The following is a 21,819-nucleotide window of genomic DNA, read 5'->3' as shown; positions in this document are numbered from 1 at the left end:
ATTCTATCTGAGCCATTAAATAATTTATTAAGCAAAGGATAATTTTATTGATTTTTTTTCACTTTTATGTTTCAAAGAGAGGTAATTTCAAACAGGAGAAAGAACTTGGTAATTTTATCATATGAGATAACTATAGACCTGATTTTTAGCTTTTGTTGTTCCTTTGTGTCAATAAAGAAAGAGTTGACAATTTGAAAGCCACAGAGCTGACTCTATATGTGTGTCTGGACTAGGACCATTGGGTCTAAAAAACTTTTTTTTCCCACCAGGTAGATTGCCCTACCTTATTCTTGCTTTCTATTTCCAGAGATTTCCAATTAGAAGGAATACCTCTTCCAACTCTGCCTCATATAGTAACCGCCTCATCTGTAAAACAGTGACCTCCCAATCTCTCTTTACTGACCTCATGGAAAATATAAATATTTCCTAATAGTTGAGGGGAAATGAGCTATAAATGTCTGTTGTAAATAATTTTATGAATTTACTGGAAATTATTAGCTTATGTCTTAAATAAAGCCATCTCCTACTAAATGTTAGCCCGTTAAGCCATTTATTTCATAAACTACTTTATAAAAGTAATTCACACATCATAAAATAAATCTATGTAAAGTGTATAATTCAGTGGGATGCTCGGGTGGCTCAGTTGGTTGAGCATCTGACTCAGTTTCAGCTCAGGTCATGAGCTCACTGTTGTGGGGTCCAGCTTCATGCTCAGTGTGGAGTCTGAGTCTGATTTTCTACCCCTCTCTCTCCCTCACCCTCTGCCCCATCCCAACTTGCATGCTCTCTTTCTCTGTCTCTAAAATAAGTAATTAAGGGGAGCCTAGGTGATTCAGTTGGTTAAGCATCTGGCTCTTCATTTCAGCTCAGGTCATGATCTCAGTGTTGTGAGATCAAGCCCCAAACTGGCTTCATGTTCAGTGTGGAGTCTGCTAGAGATTCTCTGGCTCTTCTTGTCCCCCTGTCCCTTTCCCCACTCACACTCTCTCACACTCCAATAAATAAATAAAATATTTTTTAAAAATAAAATAAGTAAATAAATATCCAAAAATAATATGATAAGGTGTACAATTCAGTGTATTTTGGAATATTTACAGAGTAGTTCAGCAATTACCACAATCTAACTTTCTACATTAACATTATTTATTGAAATCATTACTTGAATATACATATTTGTCTGTCTTTATTTCTGTGTTATTTTGACATTCTGAATGACAGTTACCTAATGTAGGATTATATATAGTTTTATTATTTTTAAAGATTTTATTTATTTATTCATGAGAGACACGGTGCGGGGGGGAGAGAGAGGGAGGCAGAGACACAGGCAAAGGGAGAACCAGGCTCCATGCAGGGAGCCCAATGTGGGACTCGATCCTGGGACTCCAGGATCATGCCCTGAGCTGAAGGCAGATGCTTAACCTCTGAGCCACCCAGGCGTCCCTATATATAGTTTTAAAACACACCTTTTTAGAAGTAAATCAGCATATTAAAATGGTTTTAATAAATTACATAAGAAATGTCTATCTATCATGTTGTTACAAAATTCAGTGTTTCGGCCTATAGAATCAAATAAAACACTCTCCACTGACAATCTGTCTCTCCCATACTCCCATTAAGTTTACAAAGAATAAGTGTTAACAGTTTAAAGTATATGTTAAAGTAATTTTTCTGTTCATTTGTACCCATATTTTTACACAATACATCTTACTCCAAATGTTGTTCTATCACTGGCTTTGTCATATAAAATATATCCTGGAATCTTTGCCTGTGAGTGCATACAGACACCCTCCTTCTTTTTAATAATACATTGTTCCATGAAATCATTTGACAGCAATTTGACAATTTTTCTACTGAAAAACATTCACCTTGATTTCAATTATTTGCTATTATCAATGATACCTGACCACATGTACCTGTATGTTCATCTGTTGTCACATTAACCACTTCTGTTTTCTTTAATGATTGATTCTTAATAATGGAATATGGGGGCAAGGGGTATAAGCACTTAATATTTTGATAAAAATTTAAAAGTTATGTTCTAAAGAGGATTTACCAATTTATATTCTCATCATCAGTATATGAAAGTTCCTGTTTATTCACATAATTAATTATCAATCTTAATTCATTTTTATCAATTTGATTATTGAAAAATAATTTAATTTTTAAAATGTGTATTTCCACTCAGTGAGATTATATGTATTTACATATACTCATTAGCTATTTGTATTTTTCTTCTGTGAATTCCTTGATATATTTTATCAACTTTTCGTTCGTTTTTTATAGATATTTTAGTCTACATATTTATCATTTGCATATGAATTGCAAATATTTTTTCTTGAAGTCTGTGACTTGCCTTTTAATTCTTTATCTTTTTTTATTTAAATTCGGTTTGCCAACATATAGTATAACACCCAGTGTTCATCCTATCAAGTGCCCTCCTTAGTTCCCATCATCCAGTTACTCCATCCTCCCACCCTCCTCTCCTTCTGCAACCCTTTGTTTGTTTCCCAGAGTTAGTAGTCTCCCATGGTTTGTCTTCCTCTCTAATTTTTCCCAAGTTTCCCTCCTTTCCCTTATAGTCCTTTCACTATTTCTTATATTCTACATAAGAGTGAAACCATGTGATGATTGTTATTCTCCAATGGACTTATTTCACTCAGCATAATACCCTCCAATTCCATCTACATCAAAGTAAATGGTAGGTATTTGTCCTTTCTGATGGATGAGTAATATTCCATTGTATATATACACCACATCTTCTTTATCCATTCTTCTTTGGATGAACACCAAGGCTCCTTCCACAGTTTGGCTATTGTGGACATTGCTGCTATAAACATTGGGGTGTAGGTGTCCTGTCACTTCACTACATCAGGATCTTTGGGGTAAATACCTAGTAGTGAAATTGCTGGGTCATAGGGTAGCTCTATTTTTAATTTCTTGAGGAACCTACACACACTTTTCCAGAGTGGATGTACCAGCTTGCATTCCCACCAACAATACAAGAAGGTTCCCCATTCTCTACATCCTCTCCAACATTCTTGTTTCCTGCATTGTTAATTTTATTCATTCTCACTGGTGTGAGGTGGTATCCCATTGTGGTTTTGATTTGTATTTCCCGGATTTGCCTTTTAATTTTACATCATCCTTTATTATACAAAACTTTAATTTTTATTTAGTCAGATTGATTCATCTTTTCCTTATAGCTCCTGGGTTTTGTAGCTTATTTTCGGTGGCTTACTTTGTCCTTTGGAGGTTTTGTTGTCACTGTTTTGTTTTGTTTTAAAGAATTTTCTCAGGGTTCCTGGGTGGTTCAGTTGGTTAAACATCTGACTCTTGATTTTGGCTCAGGTCATGACCTCAGAGTCATGAGATCAAGCCCTGCATCAAGCTCCACACTCAGCAGAGATTCTGCTTGAGATTCTCTCCCTCTCTCTCTGCCCCTCCCCCTACTCACACTCTCTCTCTTTCACTAAAATAAACAAATCTTTTAAAAAATTCTCAAATCCTACATTATTTTACAATTTACTTTTCTTTCTTTATAATATGTGGTAGACATCATTAAGCCCAACTAATGTAAGTCACTTGAATTCATTTTAACTTCTGCCTAATAAAATATAACATGAAATACATTTGATTTCTAAATATCTTTTTCCACCAGAAAAATGCTGCAGTAATTATATTTATATGTAGATTTCCTCTGGTGGTTTCATAAGAGATAATCCTCAAAGTAGTATACTAAATAATGAATACATTTATTTATATTTTTAATAGAAACTGGCAAAAAACTTCCAAAAAGTTGAAGCAATTGGCAAGCATACCAACAACAGAATGAGTAGGCTTATAGGACAAAAAGTTGTTGCCTTTTCAAAACTGCTGATCAGTCTGGTTGATAAAAAAACCTTGTAGAAGTTCTAATTAATCATCTATTTTCACTTCAGTGAGTTGCCTATATATAAACTTTTTCTAGCTTTCTATCTGGTGGTTTATGATGAGGAACATTTTTTTAAAGATTGATTGATTGATTGATTGATTGATTTGACAGAGAGAGAGCAAGTGAGAACGGCAAGGAGAGAGGCAGAGGTAGAAGGAGAAGCAGACTCTCCTGCTGAGCAGGGCTTGATACCAGGACCCCAGAATCATGACCTAAGCTGAAGGAAGATGTTTAACCAACTGAGCCACCCTGATGCCCCAATGCGAAACATTCTAAAGCAAAACAGGAAACCTAGAAACCACAAGAGTTGAAAATACATATTTAACTAAACAAATCATTGATTTTTTTTATATCAGAAGGTAGTCCAAATGGAAGTTAAAATATGAGGCTAAAAACACATTACAGCAAAAGAAAAAGAAAGAGCTCCCATAAACAAATGAGAGCGCAGGAAATAAGCCTTATCATGGCACTGTATCTGAAAGGAAAGACACATATTTGGGTTTCTCTGAAGGTGATGTAATTCCTGCAATCTAGAAACTAGTCTAGAATGGCCAATAAGTACACATCCAAGGAAGTTATTCCTAAAAATTATTCCAAGAGATTTCCCCCTTTGTTGCATGATGTTTGTTTATCCTTGACTTAAATGGACCACTTCTAAGTGAAACCAATATGAATTATTTAGGCTTATAAAGTTTTGTCTTACTAAAAAAAAAAAAAGGTTTTGTTTTACTATGTTAAGGAAGTCCCTTTTAATTCTTTTTTTTATTGGAGTTTGATTTGCCAACATATAGTATAACACGTGGTGCTCATCACATCAAGTGCCTGGCTCAGAGCCCCTCACCCAGTCACTCCATCCCCCATGCCCACCTCCCCTTCCCCTACCCCTTGTTCATTTCCCAGATTTGGGGGCCTCTCATGTTTGTCGCCCTCTCTGATTTTTACCACTCATTTTCTCTCCTTTCCCCTTTAATCCCTTACACTAATTTTTATATTCCAAATATGAGTGAAACCATATAATGATTGTCCTTCTTCGATTGACTTACTTCAATCAGCGAAATACCCTCCAGTTCCATCCACGTCGAAGCAAATGGTGGGTATTTGTCATTTCTAATGGTTGAGTAATATTCCATTGTATACACAGACCACATCTTCTTTGATTTTCTTTTTAAGGTTTACTTTTTATTTATGTGAAATCCAATGTGAGTCCAATGACTTTCCAGGGCAGCTTTCCTTGGAGAGGATTCTTAAATAATGGCCCTTACGTCCAGGCTCCCTCTGTTTTATTTTATTTTATTTTATTTTATTTTATTTTATTTTATTATTTTATTTTATTATTTTTATTTTTTTATTGGAGTTCAATTTGCCAACATATAGCATATCACCCAGTGCTCATCTCACCAAGTGCCCCCCTCAGTGCCCATCACCCAGTCACCCCCAAACCATGCCCACTTCCCCTTCTACTACCCCTTGTTCATTTCCCAGAGTTAGGTGTCTCTCATGTTTTGTCACCCTCACTGATATTTTCACTCATTGTCTCTCCTTTCCCTTTATTCCCTTTCACTAATGTTTATATTCCCCAAATGAATGAGACCATATAATGTTTGTCCTTTTCCGGTTGACTTACTTCACTCAGCATAATACCCTCCAGGTCCCTCCAGGTCCCTCCAGGTCGAAGGAAATAGTGGGTATGTGTCGTTTCTAATGGCTGAGGAATATTCCACTGTGTACATAAACCACAGCTTCTCTATCCACTCATCTTTCGATGGACACCGAGGCTCCTTCCACAGTTTGGCTATTGTGGACATTGCTGCTAGAAACATCAGGATGCAAGTGTCCCAGCGTTTCACTGCATCTGTATCTTTGGGGTAAATCGCCAGCAAGGCAATTGCTGGGTCGTAGGGCAGGTCTATTTTTAACTTTTTGAGGAACCTCCACACAGTTTTCCAGAGTGGCTGCACCAGTTCACATTCCCACCAACAGTACAAGAGGCTTCCCCTTTCTCCACATCCTCTCCAACATTGTTGTTTCCTGTCTTGTTAATTTTCCCTATTCTCACTGGTGTGAGGTGATATCTCATTGTGGTTTTGATTTGTATTCCCCTGATGCCAAGTGATGCAGAGCATTTTCTCGTGTGCCTGTTGGCCATGTCTATGTCTTCTTCGGTGAAATTTCTGTTCATGTCTTTTGCCCATTTCATGATTGGATTGTTTGTTTCTTTGGTGTTGAGTTTAAGAAGTTCTTTATAGATTTTGGAAACTAGCCCTTTATCTGATATGTCATTTGCAAATATCTTCTCCCATTCTGTAGGTTGTCTTTTAGTTTTGTTGACTGTTTCTTTTGCTGTGCAAAAGCTTTTTATCTTGATGAAGTCCCAATAGCTCATTTTTGCTTTTGTTTCTCTGGCCTTCATGGTTGGATGTTGCAAGAAGTTGCTGTCGCCAAGTTCAAAAAGGGTGTTGCCTGTGTTCTCCTCTAGGATTTTGATGGAATCTTGTCTCACATTTAGATCTTTCATCCATTTTGAGTTTATCTTTGTGTATGGTGAAAGAGAGTGGTCCAGTTTCATTCTTCTGCATGTGGATGTCCAATTTTCTCAACACCATTTATTGAAGAGACTGTCTTTCTTCCAGTGGATAGTCTTTCCTCCTTTCTCGAATATTAGTTGACCATAAAGTTGAGGGTCCACTTCTGGATTCTCTGTTCTGTTCCACTGATCTATGTGTCTGTGTTTGTGCCAGTACCACACCGTCTTGATGACCACAGCTTTGTAGGACAACCTGAAATCTGGCATTGTGATGCCCCCAGCTATGGTTTTCTTTTTTGATATTCCCGTGGCTATTCAGGGTCTTTTCTGATTCTACATAAATCTTAAGATGATTTGTTTCAACTCTCTGAAGAAAGTCCTTGGTTTTTGACAGGATTGCATTAAATGTGTAAATTGCCCTGGGTAGCATGGACATTTTCACAATATTAATTCTTCCAATCCATGAGCATGGAATATTTTTCCATCTCTTTGTGTCTTCCTCTGTTTCTTTCACAAGTGTTCTGTAGTTTTTAGGGTATAGATTCTTTGCCTCTTTGGTTAGGTTTATTCCTAAGTATCTTTTTTTTTTAATTTTTATTTATTTATGATAGTCACAGAGAGAGAGAGAGAGAGAGAGAGAGAGAGAGGCAGAGACACAGGCAGAGGGAGAAGCAGGCTCCATGCACCGGGAGCCTGACGTGGGATTCGATCCCGGGTCTCCAGGATCGCGCCCTGGGCCAAAGGCAGGCGCCAAACCGCTGCGCCACCCAGGGATCCCCCTATTCCTAAGTATCTTATGCTTTTGGGTGCATTGTAAATGGGATTGACTCCTTAATTTCTCTTTCTTCATTCTCATTCTTAGTGTACAGAAATGCCACTGACCTCTGGGCATTTATTTTGTATCCTGCCACACTGCCAAATTACTGTATGAGTTCTAGCAATCTTGGGGTGGAGTCTTTTGGGTTTTCTATGTACAGTATCATGTCATCTGCGAAGAGAGAGAGTTTGACTTCTTCTTTGCCAATTCGAATGTCTTTTATTCCTTTTTGTTGCCTAGTTGCTGAGGCTAGGACTCCTAGTACTATGTTGAATAGCAGTGGTGACAGTGGACATCCCTGTCGTGCTCCTGATCTTAGGGGAAAGGCTCCCAGAGTTTCCCCATTGAGAATGATATTTGCTGTGGACTTTATATATGGCTTTTAAGATGCTGAGGAATGTTACCTCTATCCCTACACTCTCAAGAGTTTTGATCAGGAATGGATGTTGGATTTGTCAAATGCTTTCTCTGCATTTATTGAGAGGATCATATGGTTCTTGGTTTTTCTCCTGCTGATATGATCAGTCACATTGATTGCTTTATGAATGTTGAACCAGCCATTGCATCCCGGGGATAAATTCCACTTGTCATGGTGAATAATCTTCTTAATGTTGTTGGATCCTATTGGCTAGTATCCTGTTGAGAATTTTTGCATCTGTGTTCATCAGGGATATTGATCTATAATTCTCCTTTTGGTGGGGTCTTTGCCTGATTTTGGAATGAAATTAATCTACTAAATTAATTAATCTATTGATATATTAAATTAATTTAATAGAATTTTTAATTTTAAAAAATTATTCCACTACAATTTATCACTTTCTGGACCCTGGTCACCCAAGCAACTTAGTCAGTCCTAAAAAGGCATGCATTGGATGTAAACTCATGTTTTTAGTAGAGATTTTGAAGTTGAAATCATCTCTTTTCCTCCCTTTTATTCAGGTTGCTAGACTCTATTCCCAACTGTCTTGGTTCCTATTTCCTTTATTTTTTTAAGATTTATTTTTTATTTATTTATGATAGACACAGAGAGAGAGAGGCAGAGACACAGGCAGAGGGAGAAGCAGGCTCCATGCCGGGAGCCCGACACAGGACTCGATCCCGGGACTCCAGGATCGCGCCCTGGGCCAAAGGCAGGCGCGAAACCACTGAGCCACCCAGGGATCCCCTGGTTCCTATTTCCTAATCTGCATCTTATGCCAATAAAACTCACCACACACAGTCAGTATCTGTATAGAGTATCCAGAAAACAGGAAATCCAGATGTTACATTTTTTAATGTTCTTATTATTATCAAAGTAATACATTTTAATTTATGGGACTAAATGCAGCTTAATATAACATCTGTTTGGCATCTTTCATGTATGTATCTGTCATCTCCTTTACAAAGTGACTTAGTCACACCCAGAGGAGGTAGGTAGATGCTATGAGCACCAAGGTCCCCATTTTTCAAAGAGAAAAATATACAGTTAAGACGAAATAATTTACCACAATATACACAGTGAATCATTGGCAATGCCAGAAATTGAATCCAGGACAATCTACTTTGTGCCTCCTTCATCCACCAGCTTTCAATCTTTTCCCTTTATCTTCTCAAAGCTCAAAAATACTACAAACCCTCGTATGAAACTGAGTCTGTTGAGTAATGCCAGCCACATAAAATTCTCCACTTTCCCCTCTTCTCTGCCTCACTTAAGGGCAATATGGACGATGTATCAAATAGTATCTTTCCTTTCACAAAAATGAAATTTAACTTCAAAGTTTATATTACAACATAACTGAGATTTCACAGGTAGGACTAAAAGAATTTAATTAATTGATTGATTGATTGATTAAAATTATATTTTAAAACTTCTCCCTAGGAAACAGGTTCAACAAGAAATACACTCAGAACAGGGAGTACCTACCCTAACTTTGGTCAATAGATGATGACCAATCAAGATACCCCAAAAAGAAAGGGCTACAGTCACATAAACTCATGGGGAGGAGAATCTTGGGATAATTATTTCTATGTTTCAGGAGACTGTGGCTTTTTTGAGATGACAGATGCCCCAAGAGGTACATTTGTTCTTTTATGTGACATAGATCAGGTTCTAAGCTCATATGTCAACATCCACACCATGAGGAAGAGGGGTCTCTGGAAAATGCATTTCAATTGATGAGAGTCACCAGAGTCTGTATTGTGTGCAGCCACACACAAGAAAAAAATTAACCAAGGGAAAAGTTTACATAAAAATAATGCAAGTATTTATAAATAAGTGTCCAAATCACCCATTTGGTCCAAAAGCATTGCTGAGTTCCTAAGACATTCCAAACACATTAAATGACAAAATAAGTAAAATCTCAAACATGAGGAACTCACAATGGACATTTTAAAGAAAACTAGAAAATCACCTTGACTCAAGATTACCCACTTCCCACACTGGTCTGAGGCTGGTGCCTGCATCCATCCCCTTGGGGTAAGTCCTGCCATCCCCAAGCTTTCTCTTCAAATAGCAAAACACCCAGGGCAGGGACCCTATCAAGTTCCCATCTTCAACTTCAATGCATTCATCAGTTTGTCAGATTGGTTCTTCTTGGGATAGAAAAAAATTGACAGGGATATGATGAGAGGGGAAATTTTTTTCTTAAAAAAAAAGATGAAGGGAAAGTGGTATGAACCAGGGAGACCACAACTCCTAAAATAATATTTAAGAATCACAAACAACACTGACACACTGAATCTACCTGAGGAAAAACTTGCATCACACATAGCAGGGCTTCTTTTTTAGTGTGCCTTTTCCTGGACATGACTGAGTTGGATTTTCCTTCTGCAGCTCTAATATGTACAGCTGAGGATATCACACTGGCCTCAAATACATAAGTTAACAGCAAATTAATGACTTTTCTTCAGCTAGCCTATAATTACACATTTATCAACTGGGCAAAATTTACAACTGACTGGTTTATCACCAGCTTAACACCACAGAACAGAACTAAAGGAGACAGAGTAAAAAGTCTGGCCTTCCTGAACAGAGCCTGCAGCAGAAGGCAAGGCTCAGGCAAAAAATGCATGGCAGAAAACTGCCACAGACAGCAGGATGATGCCATTAATGTTCACTACTGTTCGCCAGAAAGGTTTCTCTGAGGTGTCTGTCATCTTCAACTTCATAGCTTCCTCCTCTTCCTTTGTCATCTTGGGGCCCTTCTGCTGGTCCAGGCCACAGAATAGGTCATAGGCACGCCTGAAGCATCCCTTTTTCTCCTCAGGAACCTCTGTGTCAAAGAAAAGGTATAAAAGGTTTTAAGGAAGATGCCATGACATGGAACATCTGTCATTCTGCAGACATATCCCAATTTTCTTGTTTGCAGGAGTGGAAATGGTACAAAATATTTGAGTGAACTTGATTATTTATAAGATGATGGTAAAGATGGATTCTACATCTTTGTGATCAGCTAAATTAAGCTTTATCTCTATCAGGCCAATCCAAATATATCTTGATTTAGAAAAGTCAGACTCAAACAGGAAAAAAATAGTCTATGAGAAGAAATGTTAGCATCAGGCTGGGAAATTATGACATGAACAACATGGAAAACCCACCTCTGAAATACATAAACTCATATTTGTTTACCACATCACTGGAAAGGTCAGACTTGCACTACTCAGGAGCATATTGGTTACACCTGAAAGTTCCAAAGCCATGGATCCAGCCATGTGGTAATAACTGGTCTGAATACTCCCCGACACAGGGCAGCAAAAATGAAAACTTCCAGAGCTTAAGATCTGATGTTGCATATAAATAGTGCTGAATCAAACCATCCAACTGGCCCTGCCATTCAAAGTGGATGACCACCAAGGGAACCAATTCTCTCCTCTGAGCTAGCGTGGCATTAAAGGCTAATAAATCTGGGTTAGAATCCCAGGTCTATAGTTCACTAGATATGAAATCAAGCCCACTGTGTTTTCAATACCATAGTCAGAAACTACTTCTCTCCATTCTCCCATTTTTAAGAGTCACAGACTTTTAGAATTGCAAATAACCTTAATGATTAAGCACATATATGTGTCAGAACTGGAACCAAAACTCAGCTTTATGGTTTTGCTAATTCACCAGTTTTATCTTCAGGTGCAGGTAAAATTGGATAAATAATACCTTCTCCATTATAAGATTCTATGAGAGGATGCCCAGTGTGTAGTAGATGTCAAGAGGTATTAGTCTCCTTCTACTCTCTTTTCTTTCATGAACTTAAGAAAGAGAGGCAAGTTTCCTTGTCCCCCTCCACTTCATGGTGGAATGACCACCAGAACAGAAATATAAGAAGTAACAAGAGTTTGGGCTTACTTACCAGCCCAAAGGAGAAATGCCTGGTTGGCTGGGTGGCCTTAAGAAAGTCTCTATATCTCATTTTCCCGATCATAAATTTGGAAGAATTATATTTGTTATTATCTGCTTAAAAGTAAAATATGGTGCTAAAATGAATCACTAGAGTAAGATATTCATAATAAAATATATCATGATCATATCATTATCAATCATGACAATGATGGTGATGATGACAATATGAAGTTGATACAGCTTCATGCTACTGTTTCTCAGAAAATGGTGACAGTGACAACCATTATCTATAAAAAGCCCTCAAGAGATCTTAATATTTTACTTTAATGGGTCAGGGCCTTCAGTCTGCTTTCACCATGAGTTGACCAAGAAACAACAGAATTCAAGTGTTGTCATGAACCTCACAAGTCACTAAGCCAATTCTCCAGCCAGGGTGGGAGTCTCCTCTATGGAATCCCTTGCTGCTCACCCTTTTTAGACCAACTCAGAAAAGTCTTCCTTAGTAGCAATCATAATGGTGATAATTATAGCCAATTAGCCAATTCTTAAAATGGAGCATTATCTTGCTCAATGTTTCCAACAGTGCTACGAGTATATGCTATCACTTAGAATACTTTTATATTAAGAACCTAAGCTTTAGAAAAAATGGAATCATTTGCACAAGGAGTCAATAGAGAAGTGAGGATTCAATCCCGGTTCTTCCTAAATCCAAATCCCACACTATCTCTTTGCAATATCCTGCCTTCTCACTTTGAGTTAAGATTGAATGAGTTCTGTACTGCTGAACAGGGGATATTCCACTGCAAGGCATTACAGGACCTCTTCTTCATAAGGTCACTACTTTCAAGAGCAAGAGACATAAGTGACTTTCCTAATACATAGAAACAGACACAGAGAATTAGACAAAATGAGGAGATAGAAGAATATGTCCCAAATGAAAGAACAGGACAACTTCACAGCAAGAGACCTAAGCAAAATGGAAATAAGTAATATGCCTGATAGAGAATTTAAAGTAATGGTCATAAAGATACTCACTGGACTTGAGAAAAGAGTGGCGTAACTCAGTGTGACCCTTAACAATGAGACAGAAAATATAAAAAAGAACCAATCATAAATGAAGAACTCAATAATTGAAATTAAAAATACACTAGATGGAATAAATAGTAGACTAGAGGAAGCAGAACAGATCAGTAACCTGGAGGACAGAGTAATGGAAAGTAATCAAACTGAACAGGAGAGAAAAATAATATTATTAATTAATTAACAAATTAATTAATTAAAATAGACTTAGGAAACTCAGTGACACCATCAAGTGTAATAACATTTGTATTATAGGGATCCCAGAAGGAGAACAGAGAGAAAAGGAGGCAGAAATTTTATTTGAAGAAACAATAGCTGAAAATTCCCAAATCTGGAGAAGGAAACAGAAATCCAGATCCAGGAGACACAGTAAACCCTCAACAACCCAAGGAGGTAGACACCACACACATAGTAATTAAAATGGACAAAACAGAGGAGTTAAGACGGCAGAGGAGTAGGGGGGCTCTAAGTTTTTCTTGTCCCTCAAATACAACCAGATAGTTATCAAATCATTCTGAACACCCAAGAAATCAATCAGAGATCTGAGAAAACAAATGCTGCAAGTCTACCAGTGGACCAAAATTTGGAAGGTAAGAGGTGTAAAGACTTGAATCTGGTGCGCCATAGCTGAGGATATGGCAGAGATAAGTAAGTCTGCTTAAGGAGGCTACCACAAAGTATTATAAGCAACAGAACTTTTAGAAGTCTGCTACAGCAGGGATGTGCCTGGCTTAAAAGTTCTTAGGTGGTGAAGCATAGCAGAATTCCAGCTGTGACAGCATGTTAAAAGGATCCCTGGAGTTGTAAAAAGAATGGGTGATGCCTGAGTTTAGCTGAGTTCCTGGGCAAAGGAGCAGGGATGCTTGCTGAAAACAACGAATCTAGGTATTGCCTTTCTGCTCTGTGTTGCCATAAGCTATGAATCACTGCATGGTCATATGACTGCATTCCTGGGATGGGGTCCAACAAAAGACAGAATCCTGACAAGATACCTCACATTCCCCTGGGAGGAACAGTACGCAGGCCATGGGAGTCCATAAAATTTGGAGTTTTGAGACTCAGTCACATGCCTGAGATAAAAACAGTCACAGATCAGGTGAACACAGAGTTCTGACAGAAACCAGGTAGACAAGACACATTGGTTGCTTCTCTGTGAGGGCTTACTGTAGAGTGAGGGTGGTGCAAATTTTCAGCTCCAAGGTTAGGGAGCAGTGTGCAGCCATATTCGTCTTGCCCATCACCGCTGAAAGCCTTCAGGAGGCAAAACAGCGCCACCTAGTGAAGTCTGGAGCCGCATACTTCAAGTTCTGCCTCTGCTCACTGCAGGCACTTTTCCACTAGGGCAAGTCCACCTGAGAATCAGGGAAACAAGCCCCTGCCCTAGAAGACCAGAACAAAAACCTCGTGCTCACCAAGTTTACTGATCACAGAGGGCTTCGAAGCTTCAGCTCTTAGGGAAAGGAATATGTAGCATTCTTTGTATTTTTATTCTTTAGTCTTTTGGTTTTACATTTTTTAGTTATTTTACTTTTGTCAATCCTTTGTTGATTTTTATTTTAATATATACTTTATATTATTTTAACTTTTTGTTTCCTTACATTGTAGTGTGTGTCTGTGTGTGTGTGTGTGTGTGTGTTTCTTTCTTTCTTAATTTGGGTTCTAGTTTCTTTTAATAAGTAGACCAAAACACACCCAGGATCTAGTGGGGGTATCTTGTTCTTGTTGTTCTATTGTTGTTGTTATTGTTATAATGTTGTTTTCTCTTTCTTTCTTCTTTTCTTTGCTGGGCAAAATGACAAGATGGAGAAATTTATCCCAAAAGAAACAACAGGAAGGAGTACTTACTGCCAGGGATTTAATCAATAAGGTTATAAGTAAGATGACTGAATGAGAATTTATGGAATATTACTCAGCCATTAGAAAAGACAAATACCCACCATTTGCTTCAACGTGGATGGAACTGGAGGGTATTATGCTGAGTGAAGTAAGTCAATCGGAGAAGGACAAACATTATATGTTCTCATTCATTTGGGGAATATAAATAATAGTGAAAGGGAATAGAAGGGAAGGGAGAAGAAATGGGTGGGAAATATCAGAAAGGGAGACAGACCATAGAGACTCCTAACTCTGGGAAACGAACTAGGGGTGGTGGAAGGGGAGGAGAGTGGGGGGTGGGGGTGAATAGGTGACAGGCACTGAGGGGGGCACTTGACGGGATGAGCACCGGGTGTTATGCTGTATGTTGGCAAAGTGAACACCAATAAAAAATACATTTATTAAAAAAGAAAAAAGAAAAGACAAATACCCACCATTTGCTTCGACGTGGGTGGAACTGGAGGGTATTATGCTTAGTGAAATAAGTCAATCGGAGAAGGACAAACATTATAAGGTCTCATTCATTTGGGGAATATAAAAAATAGTGAAAGGGAATAAAGGGGAAAGGAGAAAAAATGAGTGGGAAATATCAGAAAGGGAGACAGAACATAAGAGACTCCTAACTCTAGGAAATGAGCTAGGGGTGGTAGAAAGGGAGGTGGGCTGGGGGTGGGGGTGACTGAGTGACGGGCACTGAGGGGGGCATTTAATGGGATGAGCACTGGGTGTTATTCTATATGTTGGCAGATTGAACACCAATAAAAAATAAATTTATAATTTAAAAAAACTGTGTGGAGGTTCCTCAAAGAGTTAAAAATAGATCTATGACCTATGAACCAAAAATTGCACTGCTGGGGATTTACCCCAAAGATACAAATGCATGAAACTCCAGGAAACCTGCACCCGGATGTTTATAGCAGCAATGTCCACAAGAGCCAAACTGTAGAAAGAGCCTCGGTGTTCATCAAAAGATGAATGGATAAAGAAGATGTGGTCTATGTATACAATGGAATATTACTCAGCCATTAGAAATGACTAACTCTGGGAAACGAACAAGGGGTGCTATAAAGGGAGGTGGGCGGGGGGTGGGGATAAATAGGTGACGGGCACTGAGGGGGGTTAGTGACTGAGCACTGGGTGTTATTCTATATGTTGGCAAATTGAACACCAATAAAAAAATATATTTAAATAAATAAATAAATAAATAAATAAGAAATTTTAAAAAAATAAATAAAAGGCATTCAAATTGGCAAAGAAGAAGTCAAACTTTCCCTCTTTGCAGATTACATGATACTGCACATAGAAAACCCAAAAGACTCCACCCCAGGATTGCTAGAACTCATACAGCAATTCGCAATGTGGCAGGATACAAAATCAATGCCCAGAGTCAGTGGCATTTCTATACACTAAGAATGAGAATGAAGAAAGAGAAATTAAGGAGTCAATCCCATCTACAATTGCACCCAAAAAGCATAAGATACCTAGGAATAAACCTGACCAAGGAAGTAAAGGATCTATACCCTAAAAACTACAGAACACTTCTGAAAGAAATGGAGGAGGAACACAGAGATGGAAAATATTCCATGCTCATGGATTGGAAGAATTAATATTGTGAAAATGTCCATGCTACCCAGGGCAATTTTCACATTTAATGCAATCTCCATCAAAATACCATGGACTATCTTCAGAGAGTTGGAACAAATCATCTTAAGATTTGTGTGGATTCAGAAAAGACCCCGAATAGCCAGGAGAATATTTAAAAAGAAAACCGTTGCTGAGGGCATCACAATGCCAGGTTTCAGGTTGTACTACAAAGCTGTGATCATCAAGACGGTGTGGTACTAGCACAAAAACAGACACATAGATCAATGGAACAGAATAGAGAATCCAGAAATGGGCTGTTGACTCTATGGTCAAAAAATATTCAACAAAGCAGGAAAGACTATGCATTGGAAAAAAGACAGTCTCTTCAATAAATGGTGCTGGGAAAATTGGACATCCACATGCAGAAGAATGAAACTGGACCATTGTCTTACACCATACACAAAGATAAGCTCAAAATGGATGAGAGATCTAAATGTGAGACAAGATTCCATCAAAATCGTAGAGGAGAACACAGGCAACACCCTTTTTGAACTTGGCCACAGTAACTTCTTGCAAGATACATCCACGAAGGCAAAAGAAACAAAAGCAAAAATGAACTATTGGGACTTCATCAAGATAAGAAGCTTTTGCACAGCAAAGGATACAGCCAACAAAACTCAAAGACAACCTACAGAATGGGAGAAGATATTTGCAAATGACGTATCAGATAAAGGGCTAGTTTCCAAGATCTATAAAGAACTTCTTAAACTCAACACCAAAGAAACAAACAATCCAATCATGAAATGGGCAAAAGACATGAAAAGAAATCTCACAGAGGAAGACATAGACCTGGCCAACATGCACATGAGAAAATGCTCTGCATCACTTGCCATCAGGGAAATACAAATCAAAACCACAATGAGATACCACCTCACACCAGTGAGAATGGGGGAAATTAACAAGGCAGGAAACAACAAATGTTGGAGAGGATGAGGAGAAAGGGGAACCCTCTTACACTGTTGGTGGGAATGTGAACTGGTGCAGCCACTCTGGAAAACTGTGTGGAGGTTCCTCAAAAAGTTAAAAATAGACCTGCCCTACGACCCAGCAATTGCACTGCTGGGGGATTTACCCCAAAGATTCAGATGCAATGAAACGTCGGGACACCTGCACCCCGATGTTTCTAGCAGCAATGTCCACAATAGCCAAACTGTGGAAGGAGCCTCGGTGTCCATCGAAAGATGAATGGATAAAGATGTGGTTTATGTATACAATGGGATATTACTCAGCCATTAGAAACGACAAATACCCACCATTTGCTTCGACGTGGATGGAACTGGAGGGTATTATGCTGAGTGAAGTAAGTCAATAGGAGAAGGACAAATATTGTATGTTCTCATTCATTTGGGGAGTATAAATAATAGTGAAAGGGAATATAAGGGAAGGGAGAAGAGATGTATGGGAAATGTCAGAAAGGGAAACAGAATGTGAAGACTCCTAACTCTGGGAAGCGAACTGGGGGTGGCGGAGGAGGAGGAGGGCGGGGGGTGGGGGCGGTTGGGTGACGGGCACTGAGGGGGACACTTGATGGGATGGGCACTGGGTGTTATTCTGTGTGTTGGTAAATTGAACACCAATAAAAAATTAATTTAATAAAATAAAAGAAATGACAAATACCCACCATTTGCTTTGACATGGATGGAACTGGAGGGTATGATGCTGAGTGAAATAAGTCAATTGGAAAAGGACAAACATTATATGGTCTCATTCATTTGGGGAATATAAAAAATAGTGAAAGGGAATAAAGGGGAAAGGAGAGAAAATGAGTGGGAAATATCAGAGAGAGAGAGAGAGACAGAACATGAGAGACTCCTAACTCTGGGAAACGAACAAGGGGTGGTGGAAAGGGAGGTGGGCGGGGGGTGGGGGTGACTGGGTGATGGGCACTGAGGGGGGCACTTGATGGGATGAGCACTGGGTGTTATGCTACATGTTGGCAAACTTAACTCTAATAAAAATAATAATAATAAATAAATAAATAAATAAATAAAAATTTAAAAAGATCACATTTATCTTGATGAGCACTGAGTAATATACAGAATTGTTAAATCACTATACTATATGTCTAAAACTAATGTAACTGTATGTTAACTATACTGGGATTAAAATAAAATAAAAATGGTCCTAGCACAACTGGATAATCATATAAAAAATAAAAATAAATAAATAAAATAAAATAAAATAAAATAAAATAAAATAAAATAAAATTCCACCCAGTCTTAAATCTGCCCTCTGCTACAGAATTAATCTTTTCATCCACATTAAAACATTCAAAAGACTTCCCATCTATGTCCCTTTTAAATCTTTGATATTCTCACTTAATGTGAAGGCACTTTTGGAAGTAGGAGAAGCAAGTAGCATGTTCCTGCCTCCCTGCTCCAAGGAAGCAGGAAAGGTATATCTTTTCAACAACATCGTCAACTGCCTATGGTTCCAGGTTCCTTCCAGTACATGCAAAGTCACAGGTTTCAGAACTAAGAAGTCTTTAGAGACCAAAGCAGATTGTTTTAAAGATGGGATAATAGGCAAAGCCTCTCCCTTCCTGGACCTCAATTTACGAGTCTGTAAAATAAGGGCATAAGACCAAAAGCTCTCTAGGGCCCTTTCCAGAGCTAGGATTCTATGACATTTCTGATGGCCATTCTCAGAACTTATTCTGCTGCATCTGTGCTCTCCTTAAGATGGAATGATGAGACCTCTGGCCTGGCACCAGATGAAACCACACATGACCTACGCTCCCACACCTCTGCACACCACATGCCTCCACAACCATCATCCATGTGTGCTCCAAATATAAGAAGAAAAGGTTCCAACACACAAGCTGAGCAAAGTTTTTTCCATGATCAGGATAAATCTCTGGATCCTCACTAAGCATTATCTTACTGAACTTCAGAGAAAATTTATTTTCTAAATCCTATGTGGGGATAAGATCCCCAAGAGCCTCTCACCTCTCCTCCTGATGTCACTAGACTCACCATTGCTCAGGTTCCATCTACTTTCAGTTCACAGGCTCTGACTCTTCCCTTCTCCCTGGCCATGCTCCCAAATCAAGTCAGGGTGGCAAATACCCGACTCATACTTACTGCACACTGTGAACTATGGGGTATAAGGAGGCTGCTGTGATTCTGCACCTTTCTCTTCCCCTTGACCAGGCCTCAGAGTGAACTTCCCAAAACCCACTTATCCATCTCATCTCCCACTTCACTCCTTACTCCTAAAAGAGAGATCTGAGCTTTGATGTAGGCATTTTGCAAAAACTTCAGTAAGGTGGTCTTGCTGTTGGAAGGGTAACTTTTTAGGGCTTGGGATAGGCTCCAAATCACAAATCACCTATATCAAGGGTCTCCTCTGGGGTTTCTTGGATGTCCTCCTCTCCAGCATCCAAGTCAATACGCTCCTCTTTGCTGTTGCGTAGGCTCCAACACAGGCGGTAGAGCTGTGGAGAAAGCAAAACAGGTTAGCAGAAAGATCCAAATAGCATATTGGACCAGAAGTTGAGAGAATAAAAAGATGTTTATCAAGAAAGGAAAAGGTGCATCACTTCCTGGAAGGTGTCAGTGGATGGCTAGTTATTGCTCTCGAACACAGTGAACATTGGAGGTGCTCCAATTTAAGGCATTCATTTGGCCAGTGTTTGCTGAATGAAACTCATTAAGAAATGAAAACAACAACAAAAAAGGAGGTACTGTGGTCTCTCAGTACCAACAAAAACATAGATAACAGTTTCCATCCACATTATCTCTAAATAAGTTGAGCACTTCAGTGTAAATTATATGCATGGATATACAAACCCTTATAATATTCAGAGACTAAGAGCCTGCCTTGAATAAAGAAATGTTTGTCAAATTAATGAACTCTTCTTACATATGATAACCAAGTTTGTTCCTTTTAGCCCTGGTGCTAAGAAAGAAGACTAAACACCTATTTGTCCAGACCAGTAGTTTAAGAGCAGAGTTTTGTACTATGTGTTTGTCACATTATAAGCAGATAAACTGTAGAATCATGAGTCATATTCGAATAGAATAGAGCTGAAGACACAGTTTCTTGGAAATGAAACCAGAAATTTGAAGAAGTCTGAAAGTCAATGAAATGTATTCATTCCAACTATGCCCTCTTTGGTGACTACCTTGCTTCTCTACTTCAAGAAGACATGGAGCTAAATGTGTTTGAGCTGCAATACTTGCAAACACTGAGACATCAGGAATCAGTTAATACAGTGCAAATAAAGCTATTGACAGATTCAGCCAATAAACATAATGGTGGTTCTTCTGCTATAAAAACAGTCTGTTTGACATTAAGATTAGTCATAGCTTTGAAAATTTGGCAATGAGGTTGAAGGTCTCTTAGGGATTCCATAAATCCCTATATTTGTGTATGCATGAGTAAAAAGTTAACAAAGTCCTTTTTCTTTCTTTATGGGTTAATATGATCTTGGGTTAACTCTAGCTCTGTTCCTTGGAAGCCTGGAAAAGGTAAAACATTAGCTATGTTGGATTACCAGATAATACTGCTTATGGTAAAAAATGACCTATAACTGGAAATCTTCATCTGCACTGGGGGAGCTATGAATAAATCCTAAACCAAGGGTGACATCTAGAGTTTAAAAATAGTAATTGCCATTTCTGGAGTCTTGAATCAATTAGACTTTGATATTGTTTGAAATTTATCAAATTATACTGATAGTTGTTTGGAGGGTTAATTGGGGGAAACATTAATGGTATATCAGACTTCAAATTCCCTGGGTGTGGTAATTTTTGTAATTAAGTATGTCCCTTGTTGGGACCCGTGGAAGTTATGCCATGGAACTGCTAGAAGAAATCTAAGTTCCTATTTGAGACATGAGCATGTAAGCCAGACTAACTCTTGTGCTTATCCATGTGATTCATTCCCTTGCACCTGTGCTGTCTCTTGGGGAGCAGGATCCAGAGAACAGCTTCTGGACCAAAATATGTACTACTATGAGGACTCTTGCTGAAGACACATGCTTGATATTGCTTTGCTGGCACACCATATTTTCTGCTTGTGTTTTTCTATGTAAAACCAATCTCAAGCATGGACTGTTGTAGTCATGTTAGTGTGAGATATCTAATTGAGCAAAGGACAACAAGGTGGGTGTTGCAGCATGAGCATGAAACAAGGGCAGGACACATCCCCAAAATGGATACTCACATGCACATCTGGAATTGGCTTGGTGAAGAGAGAGACAACCAGGATGATGACGACAGAAATGACAAAGAGGATGATGGCAAAGTATAGGTAGTGCACTCCACAGATAATCGTGGGACAGTTGCTGGGCTGCATGCAGCTCCCAGTTCCATAGGCAAATTCAGTCACCATACGGGACACCCCAATCAGAAATCCTATGATCAGTCCCCAAAAGGCTCCCTGTGAAAAAAATCCTGAATTAATTAACACCAAACACATGAAACAGCTAGGCATTTCTGGGGCAGGGGGAGTGGGAAAAGGCAAATGAATAAAAATGAGACAAATGATAGCTTTAGGTCTTCTAAAGCTAGAACTTGGCATTCAGAATATGACTAGGAATGTGGTGTCCAGCCCAGGCATTTAGCGGGTGTGTTTATCATGTTTCAGTGACATGATACCTCGGTCATAAAATGAGATTCATAATATAATGG

The 21,819-nt window shown here is 38.7% G+C and overlaps 1 protein-coding gene across 1 annotated transcript in view; it reads right to left on the bottom strand.

Moving 5' to 3' along the window:
• Positions 1 to 8,526: 8,526 nt before the first annotated feature.
• The window catches only part of SLC5A1 (solute carrier family 5 member 1), a 72,969-nt gene continuing 59,676 nt past the window's right edge, over positions 8,527 to 21,819 (bottom strand). Inside the window, exons 13-15 of the mRNA XM_025986008.2 lie at positions 21,353 to 21,568; positions 19,514 to 19,619; positions 8,527 to 10,523 (exon numbers count right to left, since the gene is read on the bottom strand). Coding sequence (XP_025841793.1) covers positions 10,306 to 10,523; positions 19,514 to 19,619; positions 21,353 to 21,568 — 540 coding nt within the window. The 3' untranslated portion in view covers positions 8,527 to 10,305. The remainder of the gene's footprint in view (positions 10,524 to 19,513; positions 19,620 to 21,352; positions 21,569 to 21,819) is intronic.

This window comes from Vulpes vulpes, chromosome 10 (assembly GCF_048418805.1).
Source record: "Vulpes vulpes isolate BD-2025 chromosome 10, VulVul3, whole genome shotgun sequence".
NCBI classification, from domain to species: Eukaryota; Metazoa; Chordata; class Mammalia; order Carnivora; family Canidae; genus Vulpes; species Vulpes vulpes.
This window is presented reverse-complemented; position numbering and strand designations above follow the sequence as displayed.